At 46.7% G+C, this 22,141-nt stretch overlaps 2 protein-coding genes across 2 annotated transcripts; one reads left to right on the top strand and one right to left on the bottom strand.

The window, feature by feature from the left end:
* The first annotated feature begins 1,462 nt into the window (after positions 1-1,462).
* LOC123069936 (mitochondrial adenine nucleotide transporter ADNT1) lies at positions 1,463-6,519 on the top strand. Its single transcript, XM_044492925.1, has 8 exons — positions 1,463-1,815; positions 3,409-3,457; positions 3,987-4,150; positions 4,372-4,409; positions 5,208-5,320; positions 5,449-5,562; positions 5,658-5,996; positions 6,095-6,519. The coding sequence occupies exons 1-8, from the start codon at positions 1,649-1,651 to the stop codon at positions 6,173-6,175; spliced, it is 1,065 nt and encodes a 354-aa protein (XP_044348860.1). The 5' UTR covers positions 1,463-1,648; the 3' UTR covers positions 6,176-6,519.
* Positions 6,520-6,921: 402 nt separating this feature from the next.
* Positions 6,922-9,220, bottom strand: LOC123069932 (uncharacterized). Its single transcript, XM_044492917.1, has one exon. The coding sequence runs from the start codon at positions 9,191-9,193 to the stop codon at positions 7,118-7,120; it is 2,076 nt and encodes a 691-aa protein (XP_044348852.1). The 5' UTR covers positions 9,194-9,220; the 3' UTR covers positions 6,922-7,117.
* Positions 9,221-22,141: the final 12,921 nt, after the last annotated feature.

Raw genomic sequence — 22,141 nt, 5'->3', positions numbered from 1 at the left:
GGAGATGCAAGGTTCAGGAAAAGAAACTTCACAAACTCGTCGTTATAATATCTATCTTGATGATCGAGTACTCAACTTGATGGTTGAGTGAATTGTACTTCTTTTTTCTTGAATTAGTTATTTTGATGTTTCTCACACGAGGTTTTTGACGAGGCAATTCATGCAATACAACAACGTATAGTATAGTATGCACTCTTCCTTCATATATTTTTTAATTGAGGTTTTCGGAGTTTTGAGACATCAATATACAGCTAAGTACCCAGAAGGGAATGTTAGAAAACCAGGACTATTAGAGGTATGGTGTGGGCGCACCGCCTAGCCCTCCTGGTTTCATACTTTATGTTAAGTGGGTACTTATCCCTTATTGCACACAATTCATCAATCATCATTATATATTTAGGTGAGGAGCAATAGTTGCACACAATTCACCAATCGTCATTATAATAAGGAAAAAAGGCTCCCCTTTTATGTGTTCATCTACTTTTTGCATTGTGACGTGATCAACTACTTGGTCTACAACACTCGGCCCCGGACCGGGCTCGTGGACAGGAGTTGCGAAACAGTCCATCTACATATAAACCAAGTGAAGCCACCACTCTTTTGTCCCAGGCCGGTTCCCGTCGCACCGCCATGTGTTGTGTGATCGCGGTTGCACCTCCAGCAGAGGTTGCGCCGGTGGTCCAACGAAAACCTCACTATCGCCAGCCACGACCACGGATGAAGGACATGAGATACGTGAAGGAGGTTGCACGGGCGCGTAGATGGCCCGGCGCGTGCAGGAAAGGCCAAATACACAGTCCACATCCGTCCATCGGAGGGAGCCTGTCCACATTTTTCCCGACGCAGTACAAACACACAAACCAGACCAACCATTCTTCGCCATCACCACTGTTTTCAGTACACGGCCATTATTTCGACCCAAGCAAAGCAAGGTCGAAATGACCAGCCCGGAAATAAATTCGAAACCAAAATTATTTTATATTTTACGTAATAAACACCAAAGAGAAAAAAAAGTGATGGACGTGCGCGATGGGATCGGAGCCCAGCAGCAGCAGCTTCCCCCCCTCTCCTCTCCATCGCGACGGATCTAGGTTTCCGTTAACCCGCTCTCTCTCTCTCTCTCTTTTCCCCCTGGTGATGATCTGTATCGCCAATACACTATTCGCTCTCGCTGGCCGACAGCTGGGCCCCAGTCGCTGATCCCGAGGCCGGCGCTTTCGGGGGATAAGCATGGACGGCGAGGATCCACCCGCCCGTCACCTCCCACAAACACAGCGAGCCACTGTAAAATGCAGCACGCACACGCAAGGTTAAACGTTCCCTGCATGACGCGTGGGTCCCCTCTACAAGTCGGTCCCATCCGCAGTGGGAGATGAGCTGGTGGTGAGTCGAGTGCACGTAACAGCGGCGGCGCTAATAGCGCAACGAGACGCCGGGAATGCGTTAATAGAGGGAGGGAGCCAGCCACCAGCGCCTCTCCCCACCGCACGCCCACGCCCACGCACGCGCCCCCTCCCCCCTCGCGCCGCCGCCGCAAAAACCCCGGGCAGGCATCTTCCTCCGAGGCGCGGCGAGGGGAGGTCGTCGCCGTCGTCCCCGCCGCGCGCGATCCGGGAGGGCGAGAGGGGAGGCGGACGCGGGAGAGGAGATGGCATCGGAGGACGTGGTGGGGAAGAGCAGGGGCGACACGGCCGTCAACACCATCGTCAACCTGGCCGAGGAGGCCAAGCTCGCGCGCGAGGGCGTCAAGGGCCCCGGCCACCAGGTCCTCACCGTCTGCAAGTCCCTCTTCGCCGGAGGCGTCGCCGGTGGCCTGTGAGTCCCCCCTTCCTCCTCCCTTCCCCCCTCTCCCCTTCCTCGATTCGCTCCCCTCCGCGGCGTCTCTCGCGACGGGCGCCGACTCCCAGATTCGGCGCAATTTCGTGGCGATTCCTGTAATTAGATTGGCGTTTGGTCTGTGTCGGAATCGCGTGTCCCCCGGGCCAATTGGGGTTTCCAGGTGGACGCGATTGGTATGTGCGTGATTCGCCTGGCATGCGAGTCGATGCATGGAGTTAGGTGGGCGCGAGGGCGATCTGTGCTGCTGGGATTCGGGACGCTTAAACCCTTGCCGCGCGCCCCTCAGATCTCGTTTGGTAGAGTTGTTGGTCTCGATTAAAATTCGCATCTGATTGATTAGTTTCGTCTATGATCTATACCATTTCCCTCTGCACACATGACCGACCGCTTCGTAGGCAGAATCTGCTGTCGAGCATTTTGACTAATGCTAATTGTTTTGTTTGGATCAGTTTGCTGACGCTTAAACCCTAGCGATATACCATTAGTCTGAGGTGAAAAACACTGGACGGGGTTATATTAGCATTTCTCGTCATCCTGTTACCGTCAATTCAATGTCAAATTTGTATGTTGTTGTTTTTCACTGTCTTTAAAATGCTATCCCTAATATTCTGCGCAATGAGTTCCTTTAATTGGAGCTACTTTGGGGCTGGACATTTTATACCCAAGATTAGTGTATCAAGCTGCTAAACCCCCCTAATAAGTCGATTCACCAGGCTTTATGATCTGGATCTTAATTACTGGCACATTCTTTATTTGAGGTGTCAATTATTGGCTCATTCTTTATTGGCACCTTCTTAAGTATGTGCTTCTTCATGATGTCATGAAATCCCATTATCTAAAGCTGAGCATCTAAGTGCCTACTTGATGTAATAATATATATTTGGTTGGTACAGGACTATGGCTAGTTGATCTTGTCTTCCTTGGTTGGGGCTCTAGCTATCAAACGTTGTTATAGTTGCTGGAGTCAAAGCTGGCTTTGCCTTTTGCTTTGCTTTTTAGCCACTTGGAAACATTGCGTTCTTGAGAACAAGTTGCTAAACTACACCCCCTCCAACACACACAGAAGTACACCCCCTCCAACACACACAGAAGTATCAATTAACCACAGGCTTTAAGAATCTGGATTTAATGTTAATTACTGGTGCATTCTTAATTTGATGTGTTAATCAGTGGTGCGCTTGCAAGCATGTGATTCTCCATGATGTCATGAATGTAAAGCCAAGCCCCTGATTGCCTATCTGTGGTTACATGATGTGATGTTATAGTATATTTGTTGGGTACACGACTATGCCGAGTTGATCTTGTCTTCCTTGGTTAGTACTCTAGCTAGAAAATGTTGTTATAATTCGCTGAAGTCAAAGCTTGAATTCCTCTTCTTCTGTTGTTGTGCTGGCCATTAAGAACATTGCAAACATACTTGAAACACACATGAAAGGTTACAAGCTATTTACATGATTATGTTATGCATAATTGTTTTATCTTTAAAAAAATACTTACCAACTACTGCGTGTCAATGATATGGTAGGTGTGTATGCTTATAAGTTTTGTTTATTTTGTTGTTTTGCACAGATCGAGGACTGCTGTTGCTCCGCTTGAGCGATTGAAGATCCTGCTTCAGGTGTAGATCATCATTTTTGCTTTTATCTTGTGGCATGTTGTTGTTCATGTTGGTTGAATGATAAATTGATGGAATTGTCTTTGCCTAAGTTGTTCTGTTTACCATGTACTAAGACATCAGATGACTAAATTAATAGCAATATTATATTCTTTGATTATTTCAAAAGTTTCTTCTATTAATGATATCAGCTAACATGTGAATGTGATGCAATGTACATATCCACCATATCAGTGTGTTAGATATGGTCTGTCTATTATAATTCAAGCCATGTTTTGTCTTATAGCTAGTTATTAACATTTGTTGCAGTCATGGAACCATTTCTAATTTGTGGTGGCCACTCAAACTAAACTTCTTTGAGTGCACATTAATTGCTCACGTTTTCAGTTCTGAGACATCATGAGAAAATAATGCTAATAATATTCCGTTCACCCTTGTTACCGGATCCCAATACTTTTGTTACTAAAATTGAAAAGGAAATGTTTTGTTAAATTCACTGTGTGGACCTTTTCTTATATCACCTTCCTTGCAGGTTCAAAATCCTCACAGTATCAAGTACAATGGTACCGTTCAAGGGCTTAAGTATATATGGAGAACAGAAGGCCTTCGTGGACTGTTTAAGGGCAATGGAACTAACTGTGCAAGGATTGTCCCAAATTCTGCTGTGAAATTCTTCAGCTATGAGCAAGCATCAAGGTGGGTTTTTGGTTGCAATTACTCTTGCCTTGCATAACCACTTGCGTTCCACCACCTAGTTATTTGTAGTTTGCAATTTGCAGAACTTATCTCTGTTGCACGATGAGACAGTTTTGACCTGAAATTGGTTAGGAGCATTTCTTTATTACCATGTATTGACATGTTCTTGTTTCATGTAAGCTCTATTTGATATGTTATTTCCTTCTGTACCATTCTTACAGGGGTATTTTGTATCTGTACCGGCAACAGACTGGGGATGGTATGCCATTTTCTCTTGTCCTTACTACATAAATTAAGTTTCCCGAGTTTGGCATCTTCGTCTCTTTAGAAGTGTAAACATACCTCATGTTATACCACACGTGATTCTAGTGTTTGGTCATGTCTACAATCGCAGCTGTACTTGCTGTGCCATTTTGTGGTAATAATTAAAAGAGGAATTTAATTGGTGTACTCAGATTCTCCACCTCATGGCATTGGCGGCCTGTCTATCATTAACTAGAAGTCATGAAATTGTTTAGGTTCTTATTATTTAATCTAATCTTACAGGCACTTCATTGAATCTGAATCGAACCACTCTAGTTGCTTAAAATTAATAATTATTGCGATGCAGGAAGTGGAAGTATTATTTCTGCATGACTTGCGTGTCCCAGTAGTGTTTATTTTATCATAACATTCGTTTCTTGACCTATATGGCGTTTACGCCTTAGTAACATGTTGCTTTAATCCAACTCTGGTCACTGCTCAAGGCCTAAGCATTATAAAGGTTGCTGCTCACCAAATTGAATGTGAAATTGTATTTTTGTTAATTTATAAACCATAGGTAGGCTAATGTGGAACAAAAAGTCCCCGGGTTGAATACCCTTGTGTTAGTGGTTACATATAGTTCAAGACCTCTGTCATACATATCAGACTGATTTTGCTCAACTAAGTAAAGAATTCATGTTTGGCTGTCTTTTCATACATTTTTGTTTTAGAAATTGTTGTCATACATATAGATATAAATTGCTGGAAGTCCTGTAGATTTAACGCTTGGTCAAATGTTAATTATTGTGAACAGAGAATGCTCAGCTTAGTCCAATCTTGCGCCTTGGAGCCGGAGCCACAGCTGGTATCATAGCCATGTCTGCCACTTATCCCATGGATATGGTTAGGGGTAGGATTACTGTTCAGGTACTGTCTAGATTTCATTGCTTTCTGTCATCATGATACTGTGAACATGAATAGTTGAATACATGTTATTACATGCTTAAATTTCATTCCATATTCTATTTTAATGGAGAATAATATCACTTCTGCAGACAGAGAAGTCTCCCTACCAGTACCGTGGTATGTTTCATGCATTGGGCACAGTGTACCGTGAAGAAGGCTTCCGTGCTTTATACAGAGGCTGGCTTCCATCAGTGATTGGAGTTGTAGGTTCCTCTTACCTAGTACTGTAATCTATTTGTGTGATGCGTCTTGCTGATGGGCACTTACCTCTCAATGCTTTGTTTTCGTCTTCTTGCAGGTCCCTTATGTTGGCCTTAACTTTGCTGTGTACGAGTCTCTGAAGGACTGGCTCCTCCAGTCAAATGCATTCGATCTTGCAAAGGACAATGAGCTGCACGTAGTAACAAGGCTTGGATGCGGAGCTGTGGCTGGAACCATAGGCCAGACTGTGGCATACCCTCTTGATGTTGTCAGGAGAAGGATGCAGATGGTCGGCTGGAGTCACGCTGCTTCTATTGTTACTGGAGAAGGCAAAGAGGCACTCCAGTACAATGGTATGATTGATGCATTCAGGAAAACTGTCCGCCACGAAGGATTTGGTGCTCTGTACAAGGGTCTTGTGCCCAACTCGGTGAAGGTAATGCTTCTAATGAGCAATGCAGATGTCTATAAGCTTCCCGGATATCTCATTATTGTTCTTATCTAATCCACTGCCCCTGTATTTTGGCTCTTCAGGTGGTGCCTTCCATCGCCATCGCGTTTGTCACGTATGAGGCTGTGAAGGATGTTCTAGGAGTAGAGATGAGGATAGACTGAAGAATCGGACCTAGCGCTGTCCGTGTTATCAACTTCTATTTTTGTAGGTGTTGAGTTCCCTTTTTTTGTTAGGCAGGGCGAGTAGAAGGACAATAGGACCGAGGCTCCATTCAGCATAAGGCCCTCTCAGCCCATGTCGATATATCCTACTACTGGTTCCGGAACCCTAATTGCTGCCGCACTCTCGCTTCGGAAAGTAATAAGTTGGCTGTAAAGCATTAAAGCATTTGCCTGACTCATAAAGTCTTATTCAGTGAGGAACCCTGTATTGAGATTGATTGAAACATAAGCTGCATGCTGTGTGCTGCTAATAGTTGATTTTCATGATCCTCTTCTTTTCTTCACTCTTTGTTGCATCTCATCTATCTTTTTAGTTACTTGGCATTTCTCATTTGTGGACTGTTGCTGCTGCTGATATATTGATATGTCTCTGAAGAAAAACTCTTTACAACAGTGTGCTGCTATATCTGAACATGCATTTGCATTTCCTTTTTTCTTCGAGGGATTTTTTTGCATTTCCTAGTCTGTTTGTTTGTTGGGTGACATATAAGACCCATTTGTTTACATACATCCACTGAGTAGTTTCCATATGTATGACTGACAGAATGCCACATGACTGAATTTATTTGTGTAAAATCTGCTCTTCTTATTGCTAAGATGCGTGTTCGCTCTCTACTGAGTACATCAGAAGTACAATCTTGCATTTGCGTTGCTAGCCTAGCTCGGAGTCTGAAGCGTGACCCCCGGGATTGTGGAATCACGGCGGCCTGCAGCTGCCCGTCGGACATTATCCTTGGCGTCCGTCGTAGGGCTCCAACCTGCTGCGACGGCGCCGCTTGCCGGACCAGCCCCATCGATCTCGACTTCTGCGGCGACCCTGCATAGAGATGCACCCACGCCATTGTCATCATCCTCAACGGCGAGCTCCAAGGAGGAACGCAGCTACAGACACTTGCCTGCTTTGGCGCCGGCGACCCTGCCGGCCGGCTTGCGCGGCGACGACACCGATGGCGCCAACCTGCTGCCGCCGCTGCTCTTGGAGGACGGCGACCGCGACCACGCCTTGGCGCGCGGGCTCGACGTCGGGGCCGTCTCGACGACGACGTCCGGCACCGTCGCGCCGCTGTGCAAGCTCTCGTCGCCGCACAGCGAGTTGGCCTCGCTGCCGGAGTCGGAGCCCCTGCCGACGTGCAGGATCGCCGCCTTGCCCCTCTCCATCACCCTGTACGCGTACATCTCGAACGGCACGTCCGACACGCGCGGCGCCACGCCCCCCTGCCGCTGCTGCCACGCCGGGAGCTTCTTCTGCAGCAGCGCCTCGATGTCCAGGTAGTCCACCGGCGGCGTCGGCGTCGGCGGCTGCGCTGGCGTCGACGTCGACGCGTCGGCCTGGCCGCCGTGCTGCTCCAGGTTCATGACGAGGAACCGCTTCACGTAGCGGAGGACGCGGCAGATGGAGCTGAACGGCGGCCGCTGCGCCGGGTCGCCGTGCCAGCAGCGCCTGGTGAGGCCGGTCAGGTACTTGGGCGCCTGGAACGGGAACAGCGGCCTCTCGCCGGCGCGGATGTTCTTGCTCATGTTGTCGCCCTGCAGGTGGTTGTCCTCGAACGGGATCTTGCCGGTCAGCAGCTCGAAGCTGATCATGCCGAAGCTGTACACGTCCGCCTTCTCCGTGCGCCTCGCCGTCGCCTGCCCGGGCTCGTCGTTCTCCAGCACCTCCGGCGCGTACCATATGCATGGGTTGACGCTGCCATTCCCACTGGCGTTCGCGTTTGCGTTTGCGCCGGCGGCGGCGTGCGACGCCTTCCGGCCGGGGCTGGTCACGGCTGCAGCTCCGGGGTCGGCGGCGAACCCGGCGACCTTGACGACCAGGTAGGCGTCGGCGGCGCTGCCCCGCGTCTTGACGAGCACGTTGGACGGGTTGAGCTCGCCGTGGTAGATCTTCTTGGAGTGGAGGTGCTCCATGCCGCGCGCGATCTGCAGCATGGCGTCGACGACGACGACGAGCGGGAGTTGCGCGCGCGGCCGCTTGGCGCTGCCGCTCGCCTCCTTGAAGAAGCTCCCGAGGTCTTTGCTCATGATCTGGTCCATGACGAGGTACGCCTCCCGCTTCTCCTCGTCGCGGAAGCAGTACCGGCAGTGCGCCACGTTCGGGTGCGCCACCGACGTGAGCAACTCCATCTCGGCGCCGACCGCGGCGTCGTCGGCGTCCACCCCGACGTAGTGCTTCACGGCGAAGGCCTCCCCCATCCACTGCACCTCCTTCAGGCTGCCCCCGAGGCGCCGCCGCATGTGGAAGTCGCCGAGGAGGAGCGCGGCCGCCGGGTGCGGCTCCCCGCGCGGCGCGGCCAGGAGGTCGGCGATCCGGTGCTCCTGCCGCGACAACGGCCTGGATCTCATTTCGTCGAGCAGCTGCGAGAGGAGCCACCTGTCCTCCGCCCACGCCGTGTCCATCCGGGCGGCGAGCTCCTGCTTGGCCAGATACGCCCTGCCCACCCTGCTTCGCCGGAACAGCGCCGGATCGAGGAGGTCCTCGTCGTAGTCCCGGGCGAAGAGCACCCGCCGCCGCGCGAGCTCGTCGGGGTTGAGCGCCGCGGTGGCCTCAGCGACGACCTCGACGGCCTCGAGCACGACGGCGACGCACCAGAGGAGGCCGTGGAGGTGCAGCTCGACGGACTCGACGCCGTGCGTGAGCGCGGCCGCGCGCGCCCACCAGCTCCCGCCACCGCCGCCGCCACCGCCGTGCAGGTCCCCGAAGCAGAGACGGATGTAGTGCTCGGCGTCGCGGACGGCGCGGCAGAGCTCGCGGAGCGGGGACTCGAGCGGCTTCCACCGGCCGGCGAGGCGGTCGTCGAAGCGGAGGCTGGCGCGCACCTCGGCGGCGACGGCGTCGAAGGCCAGCTCGCAGGCGTCGGCGAGGAGGCGGCACTGGCGCGGGTTGACGCGGAGCTCGTGGTGGAAGGCCATGAGGGCGGCGATGCCGCCGAGGGCCTCGCCCACCTGCCGGAGCTGCTCCATGGACGGATCCTTAATTTGGGGCCTCGCTCGCTCGATCGCTGGTTGAACGAGAAGAGAGATGGGTGAGGCTGGTGGACGGATACGAATGCTGCCATGCTGCATGCATGCATCGTTGTTTTTTCATCTCTCCCGCACGGTGGAAAAAATCCTATTACACCAGCTTGCTTACTTTTTCTTAAGTACACCTATATAAAACGTCTTTGCCATTTTATTAATTTAGCTGTATGTATGTCGCCTGAAATTTTATTTGTGTCAGTCGGTTTAGTGTGTTAATGATCTTGCTTTACTATTCATTATGTTATTTTTTTCCAGTCTTGTCAAATCTCAGTCGATTGAGATTATGTTATGTCTTAGTCGATATCATATTCGTCAAATCTTATATTAAGATTCGTGCAAATTTTTCTTCAATTATTTTTATTTCTTTCTTACATGTTATGTCAAGTCCCAGTCGAGTGAGACCCAGCCACACCCATTTTTCCGGTTTGTTCTTTGATGTATTTGGCCAGGCCGAACCCATTACCAGGTGTGACCAAGCCTTCCCCTTCCTATTTTCTATCTTTCTGTTTTGCTTTTATTTTTATTTTGCTTTATTAGTTCGGTTTTATGTGTGTGTGTGTGTGGGTATGTTTTTCTTTTTTCTTCTAAAAGGCCACTATTTCATTTTTTTCTTAGAATTTTTTTTTATCTTTTATTTTCTTTCTTTTTTAAGGGTAATATCCATGCCACGGGAAACTTACTTTTTTGAAAACTTCACTATTATATGCCACTAACTCGGTACTTCTTAGGCAACTCTTTTGAAGCGAAATTCCACTGGTATATGATTATTCTTTCATATTATAAAAACACAATATTTGGGTTCAACAGTGATTTGGAGCACTTTAAAAATAAGGAATCCATCGAGCCTCAACATTGCTCCATTGTATATCGGAGTACTCGCCACCCTCCACCGGGGGCGTTTCCATCAGGGGTCCGCCCTCCCCGTCAAGTGTAAGGGGCTTGTCTGCCAGGTGGGCGTGCACCGCGGGGGGTTTCTGACCGCGGGAATAATAACTTGCATATAGTGTTGATTTTGTTTTTTCATCCACAATACCGTGAAAGCCGTTTTAGCGATTTTTTATACAAATACAACAGAAGGTGAAGTTTATTTCTCAAAATGTTTCATCATTTTTTTGGAATTACTTATTTTTTCTTCATATATATACACTGGAGGCCCCCCACCCCCAAATCGACAGATACGCCACACTCGTACATTGCTAGCGAAAGCAATCCCCAGCAACCGACAAAGAAGAAGCGAATCAGAAACCCCCTGCTTCGATTCGCTTCTTCTTTGTCGGTTGCTGGGGATGTTGGTGTGTAGCCGCCTTAAGCTTCCAGCTCCGGTTGCTGTGGTTCGCTCTCGAGCAGTGTTGTGGAGTTGCTGGCCGGTGGTGGTGCTCCTGTGGGGCGACCGAAGATGAGGTCTCCCCTCCGGCAACATGTGAAGAGAGATGGTGGTCTCTCTTCTGTCCTTGGCTCTTGCTGCCCTGAATCTTGCGACGGTGCTCATTCCTGCGGTGGTGGCCCTATCACCCTCCATCTGGTGCGTCTCTACGACCTCTTCTCATGTTGATCCTCTGCGGCTTGGAGTTCATCTTCGACTTGATCCTGTAATTTTCTTTAGTGGTTGCTGTGTGTGACCTTCTCTCTACTCAGCATCTTGGTCTAACCGCCTTCTCTTCTCTCTTGTATCAAGTCTGTACCAATGTTTGCAATACCATTGTATCCCCTAGCCAGTTGATGGCTTCATTAATTTGAAGTCGGGTATGATGCCTTTTGTCTAAAAAAAGCCACTGTCTCTAAACTATGTATGATAGGGTTTGTTTTTACATATTTTTCTAACGATATATCTCATACTATGACATACAATTCTGTCTAGAAACCATACTAATGTGAGACATACAATTCTGTCTAGAAACCATACTAATATGAATCGATCATGTTGTGTCGCGAGTCGACATCTAGTGCAAGGCCTCGAGGTGAGCTGGAAAGGGAATTCAAGAAGAAGAAAGAAGAGTTGTTTGATTTGCTCATAAAGGTGAAAATGGCAGAACTTTACCCACAATCAGTGGCAAATGAACTGGGCAGGCTTTAATAGGCTTGAGCCTGCCCTCCAGCAATGAAAAAAGGTAATTAGTAGTTAATAGTACATGTTCCTAGTAGTATTATGGCAAATTCTAGCCTTCCTTAAACAAAAGAATTAAGACTTGGTGGCTTTTTCTTCACGCCATTGACTTTGAGCCTGCCCTTGATTTTCCTCCAAAATTCGCCACTGCCGACAATTGTCCTGGAAAGACACCCAAATTCATCGGCTGATCACTCAACTTGCTCAAGTGGAGCCTATGCCTCATGATCCCATTTGGTACAATCTCAAACATACGCATGCATAACTATGCTCTATTCCCACCACCCTTTTTCTGTTTTTGAGTTTTGTCTGTCGTTTCTCACCCAGCATACAGTTCGCCCACACATCAGTTTTTCAATCACGCACAAGGGCTGGTGTGTGGGCGTTTGCCATCTCGCCCACACACCCGCCTCCTCTCTCACACCCAAGCTGCCAGTTGCCATACGTTTTGCAGTGTACATGGCAACTGCCCTAGTATGATTGCAAGCAGATGACTAACTCTCTTTTTTTTACTCGAACATGTCAGTTCTTAGTTGCCATATGTTTTGCATGGTACATGGTAAATTGCCCTAGCGTGCACATAAGCAGATGACAACTCTTTCCTTTTAAATGGCAACTGCCCTAGCGTGCTTGTGAGCACATGGCAACTCTCTCTTTTTACCCGAACATGTTTTTTGCCATGCCTTTTGTTGTAGCGTTACATGGCAACTGCCTACTGTTAGTAGGTGTCAACTCCTAAAGTTTTGAAATCATGGCAACTGCAGTAGACCAGACCACACATGGCAACAGCTGTAGTTGTCCAAAAAATGGCAATCTGGAACTTTGACCTGAGATGGCAACTGCAGTTGAGCAAACATGGCAACTGTAGTTGTCCGACATGGCAACCGTAGTTCAGCGACATGGCAACTGCACTTAAACGAACATGGACGAGGGTCCGGCCCATGGCAACTGCGGGGCGCGCGGTAAAGTGTCACGTGGGGCGTGCGGGAGCACGAGGTACGAGGCCTGACGTACCGGGCGTGTGTGCGTTATCTATTTCGCCCACACGCACGCGTGTAAGAGGGACCGGGAGGGAAAAAAGGAGGCGTGTGGGCGCTAATTGTTTTGCCCACATACAGACGTGTGGGCTGGTCCTCTTAGGCACCACACAGAACGTCTGGGCAGATTCCTTAACGCCCACACGTGTGGCAGTTATCGGCGTCCTTGTTTTTTCATCTCTCCCGCACGGTGGAAAAAATCGTATTACACCAGCTTGCTTACTTTTTCTTAAGTACTCCTATATAAAACGTCTTTCCCATTTATTTTATTTATTAATTTAGCTATATGTATGTCGTCTGAAATTTTATTTTGTGTCGGTCGGTTTAGTGTGTTAATGATCTTGCTTTACTATACATTCTGTTATTTTTTTCAGTCTCGTCAAATCTCAGTCGACTAAGATTTAATTATATCTTAATCGATATTATATTTGTCAGATCTTATATTGAGATCCGTCTAATTTTTTCTCAATTATTTTTATTTTTTCTTACATATTATATCATTTGACTGAGACTTGATTAAGTATCAGTCGAGTGAGACCTAGCCACACCCATTTTTCCGGTTTATTCTCTGATGTATTTGACGAGTCGATTCCAACGGGCCGAACCCATTACCAGGTGTGACCAAGCCTTCCCCTTCCTATTTTCTATCTTTCTGTTTTGCTTTTATTTTTATTTTTCTTTACTAGTTCGTTTTGTGTGTGTGTGTGTTTTCTTTTTTTCTTCTAAAAGGCCACTATTTCATTTTTTCTTAGAAAATATTTTTTATCTTTTATTTTCTTTCTTTTTTAAGGGTAATATCCATGCCGCGGGAAACTTACTTTTTTGAAAACTTCACTATTATATGCCGCTAACTCGGTACTTCTTAGGCAACTCTTTTTAAGCGAAATTCCACTAGTATATGATTATTCTTTCATATTATAAAAACACAATATTTGGGTTCAACAGTGATTTGGAGCACTTTAAAAACAAGGAATCCATTGAGCCTCAACATTGCTCCATCGTATATCGGAGTACTCGCCACCCTCCACCAGGGGCGTTCCCATCAGGGGTCCGCCCTCCCCGTCAAGTGTAAGGGGCTTGTCTGCCAGGTGGGCGTGCACCGTGGGGGGTTTCTGACCGCGGGAATAATAACTTGCATATAGTGTTGATTTTGTTTTTTCATCCACCGTGGAGAGTTGTCTTGGCCATGTCTACATGGTTCCCGAACCCGTAGGGTCTACACACTTAAGGTTCGATGACGCTAGGGTTATAGGGAATAGATATATGTGGTTACCGAATGTTGTTCGGAGTCCCGGATGAGATCCCGGACGTCAGAGGAGTTCCGGAATGGTCCGGAGGTAAAGATTTATATATGGGAAGTCTTGTTTTGGTCGCCGGAAAAGTTTCGGGTTTTATCGGTAATGTATCGGGACCACCGGGATGGTCCGGTGGTCCACCAAGTGGGGCCACCAGCCCCGGAGGGCTGCATGGGCCAAGTGTGGGAGGGAACCAGCCCCAGGTGGGCTGGTGCCCCCCCCCCCACCAAGGACCAAGGCGCAAGGGAGAGTGGAAGGGGGCAAACCCTAGGCTCAGATGGGCCTAAGGCCCACCTAGTGGTGCGCCCCTCTCTCACCCCCCTTGGCCGCCCCCCCCCCTAGATGGGATCTAGGGCTGGCCGCCACCCCTAGGGGTGGAAACCTAGGTGGGGGCGCAGCCCCTCCCCTCCCCCTATATATACTTGAGGTTTTGGGCTGCCAGAGACACGATTCAATCTCCTTCTTTGCGCAGCCCTACCCCTCTCCTTCCTCGTCTCTTGCGGTGCTTGGCGAAGCCCTGCTGGAGTACCACGCTCCTCCACCACCACCACGCCGTCGTGCTGCTGCTGGATGGAGTCTTCCCCAACCTCTCCTTCTCCCCTTGCTGGATCAAGGCGTAGGAGACGTCACCGGGCTGTACGTGTGTTGAACACGGAGGTGCCGTCCGTTCGGCACTAGGATCATCGGTGACTTGGATCACGACGAGTACGACTCCATCAACCCCGTTCACTTGAACGCTTCCGCTTAGCGATCTACAAGGGTATGTAGATGCACTCTCCATCCCCTCGTTGCTAGATTACTCCATAGATTGATCTTGGTGATGCGTAGAAAATTTTGAATTTCTGCTACGTTCCCCAACAGTGGCATCATGAGTTAGGTTTATGCGTAGTTTCTATGCACGAGTAGAACACAAGTTGTTGTGGGCGTCGATATTGTCAATTTACTTGCCGTTACTAGTCTTATCTTGATTCGGCGGCATCGTGGGATGAAGCGGCCCGGACCGACCTTACACGTACTCTTACGTGAGACTGATTCCACCGACTGACATGCACTAGTTGCATAAGGTGGCTAGCGGGTGTCTGTCTCTCCCACTTTAGTCGGATCGGATTTGATGAAAAGGGTCCTTATGAAGGATAAATAGAAATTGGCATATCACGTTGTGGTTTTGGCGTAGGTAAGAAACGTTCTTGCTAGCAACCTATAGCAGCCACGTAAAAACTTGCAACAACAATTAGAGGACGTCTAACTTATTTTTGCAGCAAGTGTTTTGTGATGTGATATGGCCAAAGGATGTGATGAATGATATATGTGATGTATGAGATGATCATATTCTTGTAATAGAAATCACGACTTGCATGTCGATGAGTATGACAACCGGCAGGAGCCATAGGAGTTGTCTTAATTTATTTATGACCTGCGTGTCAACATAAACGTCATGTAATTACTTTACTTTATTGCTAACCGTTAGCTGTAGTAGTAGAAGTAATAGTTGGCGAGACAACTTCATGAAGACACGATGATGGAAATCATGATGATGGAGATCATGTTGGGGAACGCAGTAATTTCAAAAAAAAAATCCTACGCACACGCAAGATCATGGTGATGCATAGCAACGAGAGGGGAGAGTGTTGTCTACGTACCCACGCAGACCGACTGCGGAAGCGTTGACGCAACGTAGAGGAAGTAGTCGTACGTCTTCCCGATCCGACCGATCCAAGCACCGTTACTCCGGCACCTCCGAGTTCTTAGCACATGTACAGCTCGATGACGATCCCCGGACTCCGATCCAGCAAAGTGACGGGGAAGAGTTCCGTTAGCACGACGGCGTGGTGACGATCTTGATGTACTACAGCAGCAGGGCTTCGCCTAAACTCCGCTACAGTATTATCGAGGACTATGGTGGCTGGGGGCGCCGCACACGGCTAAGGAATAGATCACGTGGATCAACTTGTGTGTTCTTTGGGGTGCCCTGCCTCCGTATATAAAGGACTAGAGGGGGGAGGCTGGCCGGCCAAGGGAGGGCGCGCCAGGAGAGTCCTACTCCCTCTGGGAGTAGGATTCCCCCCCCCCCCAATCCTAGTTGGAATAGGATTCCTTGAGGGGGGAAAGAGAGAGAGGGGGGCCGGCCACCTCTCCTAGTCCTAATAGGACTAGGGGAGGGGGGAGGCGTGCGGCCACCTTGGGCTGCCCCTTTCTCCTTTCCACTAAAGCCCACTAAGGCCCATATAGCTCCCGGGGGGTTCCGGTAACCTCCCGGTACTCCGGTAAAATCCCGATTTCACCCGGAACACTTCCGATATCCAAACATAGGCTTCCAATATATCAATATTTATGTCTCGACCATTTCGAGACTCCTCGTCATGTCCGTGATCACATCCGGGACTCCGAACTAACTTCGGTACATCAAAATGCATAAACTCATAATAACTGTCATCGTAACGTTAAGCGTGCGGACCCTACGGTTCGAGAACAATGTAGACATGACCGAGACACGTCTCCGGTCAATAACCAATAGCGGGACCTAGATGCCCATATTGGCTCCTACATATTCTACGAAGATCTTTATCGGTCAGACCGCATAACAACATACGTTGTTCCCTTTGTCATCGGTATGTTACTTGCCCGAGATTCGATCGTCGGTATCCAATACCTAGTTCAATCTCGTTACTGGCAAGTCTCTTTACTCGTTCCGTAATACATCATCCCGCAACTAACTCATTAGTTGCAATGCTTGCAAGGCTTATGTGATGTGCATTACCGAGAGGGCCCAGAGATACCTCTCCGACAATCGGAGTGACAAATCCTATTCTCGAAATACGCCAACCCAACATCTACCATTGGAGACACCTGTAGAGCTCCTTTATAATCACCCAGTTACGTTGTGACGTTTGGTAGCACACAAAGTGTTCCTCCGGCAAACGGGAGTTGCATAATCTCATAGTCATAGGAACATGTATAAGTCATGAAGAAAGGAATAGCAACATACTAAACGATCGGGTGCTAAGCTAATGGAATGGGTCATGTCAATCAGATCATTCACCTAATGATGTGATCCTGTTAATCAAATAACAACTCTTTGTCTATGGTTAGGAAACATAACCATCTTTGATTAACGAGCTAGTCAAGTAGAGGCATACTAGTGACACTCTGTTTGTCTATGTATTCACACATGCATTATGTTTCCGGTTAATACAATTATAGCATGAATATTATCATGAAATAAGGAAATAAATAATAACTTTATTATTGCCTCTAGGGCATATTTCCTTCAGATCATGGTGTCATGCCGGTGATGATGATGATCATGGAGCCCCGAAGATGGAGATCAAAAGGAGCAAAGTGATGATGGCCATATCATGTCACTATTTGATTGCATGTGATGTTTATCATGTTTTTACATCTTATTTGCTTAGAACGACGGTAGTAAATAAGATGATCCCTCATTAAAATTTCAAGAAAGTGTTCCCCCTAACTGTGCACCGTTGCGAAAGTTCGTCGTTTCGAAGCACCACGTGATTATCGGGTGTGATAGATTCTAACGTTCACATACAACGGGTGTAAGACAGATTTACACACGCGAAACACTTAGGTTGACTTGACGAGTCTAGCATGTACAGACATGGCCTCGGAACACAAGAGACCGACAGGTCGAGCATGAGTCGTATGGTAGATACGATAAACATGAAGATGTTCACCGATGATGACTAGTCCATCTCACGTGATGATCGGACACGGCCTAGATGACTCGGATCATGTAATCACTTAGATGACTAGAGGGATGTCTATCTGAGTGAGAGTTCATAAGATGAACTTAATTATCCTGAACATAGTCAAAAGGTCTTCGCAAATTATGTCGTAGCTCGCGCTTCAATTCTACTGTTTAGATATGTTCCTAGAGAAAATTTAGTTGAAAGTTGATAGTAGCAATTATGCGGACTAAGTCCGTAAACTGAGGATTGTCCTCATTGCTTCATAGAAGGCTGATGTCCTTAATGCACCGCTCAGTGTGCTGAACCTCGAGCGTCGTCTGTGGATGTTGCGAACATCTGACATACACATTTTGATAACTATGTGATAGTTCAGTTAAACGGTTTAGAGTTGAGGCACCGAAGACGTTTTGAAACGTCGCGAAACATATGAGATGTTTCGAGGGCTGAAATTGGGATTTCGGGCTCGTGCCCACGTCAAGAGGTATAAGACCTCCGACGACTTTCTTAGCCTGCAAACTAAGGGAGAAAAGCTCAATTGTTGAACTTGTGCTCAGATTGTCTGAGTATAACAATCATTTGAATCGAGTGGGAGTTGATCTTCCAGATGAGATAGTGATGTTTCTCCGAAGTCATTAGCACCAAGCTACTAGAGCTTCGTGATGAACTATAACATATCAGGGATAGATATGATCCTTGAGCTATTCGCGACACCGCGAAAGTAGAAATCAAATAGGAGCATCAATTGTTGATGGTTAGTAAAACCACTAGTTTCAAGAAGGGCAAGAAAGGGATACTTCATGAAACGACAAATCAGTTGCTGCTCTAGTGAAGAAACCCAAAGTTGAACCCAAGCCCGAGACTAAGTGCTTCTGTAATGAGGGGAACGGTCACTGAAGCAGAACCACCCTAGATACTTGGTAGATGAGAAGGATGGCAAGGTTGAAAGAAGTATGTATTGGACATACATTATATTAGATGTGTACTTCACTAGTACTCCTAGTAGCAGCAGGGTATTAGATACCGGTTCGGCTGCTAAGTGTTAGTAAACTCGAAATAAAAGGCTGCGAAGTAAATGGAGACTAGCTAAAGGTGAGCTGACGATATGTGTTGGAAGTTTTTCCCAAACTTGATGTGATCAAGCATCGCACGCTCCCTCTACCATCGAGATTGGTGTTTGCGTTGAGCATAGACATGATTGGATTATGTCTATCGCAATACGGTTATTCATTTAAGGAGAATAATAGTTACTCTGTTTATTTGAATAATACCTTCAATGGTCTTGCACCTAAAATGAATGTTTTTTTCTCGATCGTAGTGATACACATGTTCATGCCAAAAGATATAAGATAGTAATGATAGTACCACCTACTTGTGGCACTGACACGTAAGTCATATCGGTATAAAACGCATGAAGAAGCTCCATGTTGATGGATCTTTGGGCTCACTCGTTTTTGAAAAATTTGAGACAGCGAACCATGTCTATTGGTGTATATGCATGAAGAAACTCCATGCAAATGGACCGTCTGGACTCACTTGATTTTGAATCACTTGAGACATGCAAATCATACCACATGGGCAAGATGACTGAAAGCCTCGTTTTCAGTAAAATGGAACTAGAAAGCAACTTGTTGGAAGTAATACATTTTGATGTGTGCAGTCCAATGAGTGCTGAGGCGTGTAGTGGATATCGTTATGTTCTTACTTCACAGATGATTTGAGTAGATGTTGAGTACATTTACTTGATGAATCACGAGTCTGAATTATTGAAAGATTCAAGTAATTTCAGGGTGAAGTTGAAAGATCATCGTGACAAGAGGATAAAATATCTATGATATGATCATAGAGATGAATATTTAAATTACGAGTTTGGCATAGAATTAAGACATTGTGGAAATTGTTTCACAACTAATACAGCCTGGAACACCATAGTGTGATGGTATGTCCGAACATCATAACTGCACCCTATTGGATATGATGCATACCATGATGTCTCTTATCGAATTACCACGATAGTTTATGGGTTAGGCATTAGAGACAACCACATTCACTTTAAATAGGGCACCACGTAATTCCGATGAGATGACACCGTATGAACTATGGTTTAGAGACACCGTATGAACTATGGTTTAGAGAAACCTAAGCTGTCATTTCTTAAAAGTTTGGGGCTGCGACGCTTATGTGAAAAAGTTTCAGGCAGATAAGCTCGAACCCAAAGTGAATAAATGCATCTTCATAGGACACCCAAAACAGTTGGGTATACCTCTTGTCTCAGATCCAAAAGCAATAAGGGATTGTTTCTAGAATCGGGTCCTTTCTCGAGGAAAAGTTTCTCTAGAAAGAATTGAGTGGGAGGATGGTGGAGACTTGATGAGGTTATTGAACCGTCTCTTCAACTAGTGTGTGGCAGGGCACAGGGAGTTGTTCCTGTGGCACCTACACCAATTGGAGTGGAAGCTTATGATAGTGATCATGAAATTTCAGATCAAGTCACTACCAAACCTCGTGGGATGACAAGGATGCGTACTACTTCAGAATGGTACGTAATCCTGTCTTGGAAGTCATGTTGCTAGACAACAATGAACCTACGAGCTATGGAGAAGCGATGGTGGGCCTGGATTCCAAAATGGCTCGAGGCCATATAATCCGAGAGAGGATCCATATTTGAAAACAAAGTGTAGACTTTGGAAGAACTACTTGATGGTCGTAAGGCTGTTAGGTACATATGGATTTTAAAAGGAAGGCGGACAATAATGATAAGTATTACCATTAAGAAAGCTCGACTTGTCATTAAGATGTTTTCCGACAAGTTCAAGGAGTTGACTACGATGAGACTTTCTCACTCGTAGCGATGCTAAGAGTCTGTTGGAATTATATTAGCGATTACTGCATTATTTATGAAATTTTGCAGATAGGATGTCAAAACATTGTTTCCTCGACGATTTTCTTGAGGAAAGGTTGTATGTGATACAACCGGAAGGTTTTGTCAATCCTGAAAGATGCTAAAAAGTATGCAAAGCTCCAGCAATCCTTCTAAGGACTGGAGTAAGCATCTCGGAGTTGGAATGTATGCTTTGATGAGATGATCAAAGATTTTGGGTGTATACGAAGTTTATGAGAAACTTGTATTTCCAAAGAAGTGAGTGGGAGCACTATAGAATTTCTGATGAATATATGTTGTTGACATATTGTTGATCAGAAATGACGTAGAATTTCTGGAAAGCATATAGGGTTATTTGGAAAGTGTTTTTCAATGGAAAGCCTCGATTAAGCTACTTGAACATTGAGCATCAAGATCTATAAGGATAGATCAAAAATGCTTAATGGTACTTTCAAATGAGCACATACCTTGACATGATCTTGAGGGTGTTCAAGATGGATCAGTCAAAGAAGGAGTTCTTGCCTGAGTTGTAAGGTATGAAGTTAAGACTTAAAGTTCGACCACGGCAGAAGAAAGAGGAAGGACGAAGGTCGTCCCCTATGCTTTTGTCATAGGCTCTATACGGTATGCCATGCTGAGTACTGCACCTGACGTGTGCCTTGCCACATATCTGGCAAGAGGGTACAAAGGTAATCTAGGAGTAGATCACCAGATAGCGGTCTAAATTATCCTTAGAGGAATAAGGATATGTTTCTCGGTTATGGAGGTGATAAAGAGTTCGACGTAAAGAGTTACGTCGATGCAAGCTTAACACCTATCCGGATAGCTTTGAATAGAGATACCGGATACGTATAATGGAGCAACAATTTAAAATAGCTCCAAGTAGAACAGTTATTTGAAATGGCTCCAAGTGTAGCGTAGTAGTTGCATCTACAAGATGACATAGAAATTTGCGAAGTACATACGGATCTGAATGTTGCAGACCCGTTAACTGAAACCTCTCTCACAAGCATAACATGATCAAACCCAGAACTCTTTGGGTGTTAGTCACATGGGGATGTGACCTTGAGTGTTAATCACATATCAATGTGAACTGGATTATTGGCTCTAGTGCAAGTGGGAGACTGTTGGAAATATGCCCTAGAGGCAATAATAAATTGGTTATTATTATATTTCCTTGTTCATGATAATCGTTTATTATCCATGCTAGAATTGTATTGATAGGAAACTCAGATACATGTGTGGATACATAGACAACACCATGTCCCTAGTAAGCCTCTAGTTGACTGGCTCGTTGATCAATAGATGGTTATGGTTTCCTGACCATGGACATTGGATGTCGTTGATAACGGGATCACATCATTAGGAGAATGATGTGATGGACAAGACCCAATCCTAAGCCTAGCACAAGATCATGTAGTACGTATGCTAAAGCTTTTCTAATGTCAAGTATCATTTCCTTAGACCATGATATTGTGCAACTCCCGGATACCGTAGGAGTGCTTTGGGTGTGCCAAACGTCACAAGGTAACTGGGTGGCTATAAAGGTACACTACAGGTATCTCCGAAAGTGTTTGTTGGGTTGGCACGAATCGAGACTGGGATTTGTCACTCCGTGTAAACGGAGAGGTATCTCTGGGCCCACTCGGTAGGACATCATCATAATGTGCACAATGTGATCAAGGAGTTGATCACGGGATGATGTGTTACGGAACGAGTAAAGAGACTTGCCGGTAACGAGATTGAACAAGGTATCAGGATACCGACGATCGAATGTCGGGCAAGTATCGTACCGATAGACAAAGGGAATTGTATACGGGATTGATTAAGTCCTTGACATCGTGGTTCATCCGATGAGATCATCGTG

Source organism: Triticum aestivum, chromosome 1A (assembly GCF_018294505.1).
Source record: "Triticum aestivum cultivar Chinese Spring chromosome 1A, IWGSC CS RefSeq v2.1, whole genome shotgun sequence".
NCBI classification, from domain to species: Eukaryota; Viridiplantae; Streptophyta; class Magnoliopsida; order Poales; family Poaceae; genus Triticum; species Triticum aestivum.
This window is presented reverse-complemented; position numbering and strand designations above follow the sequence as displayed.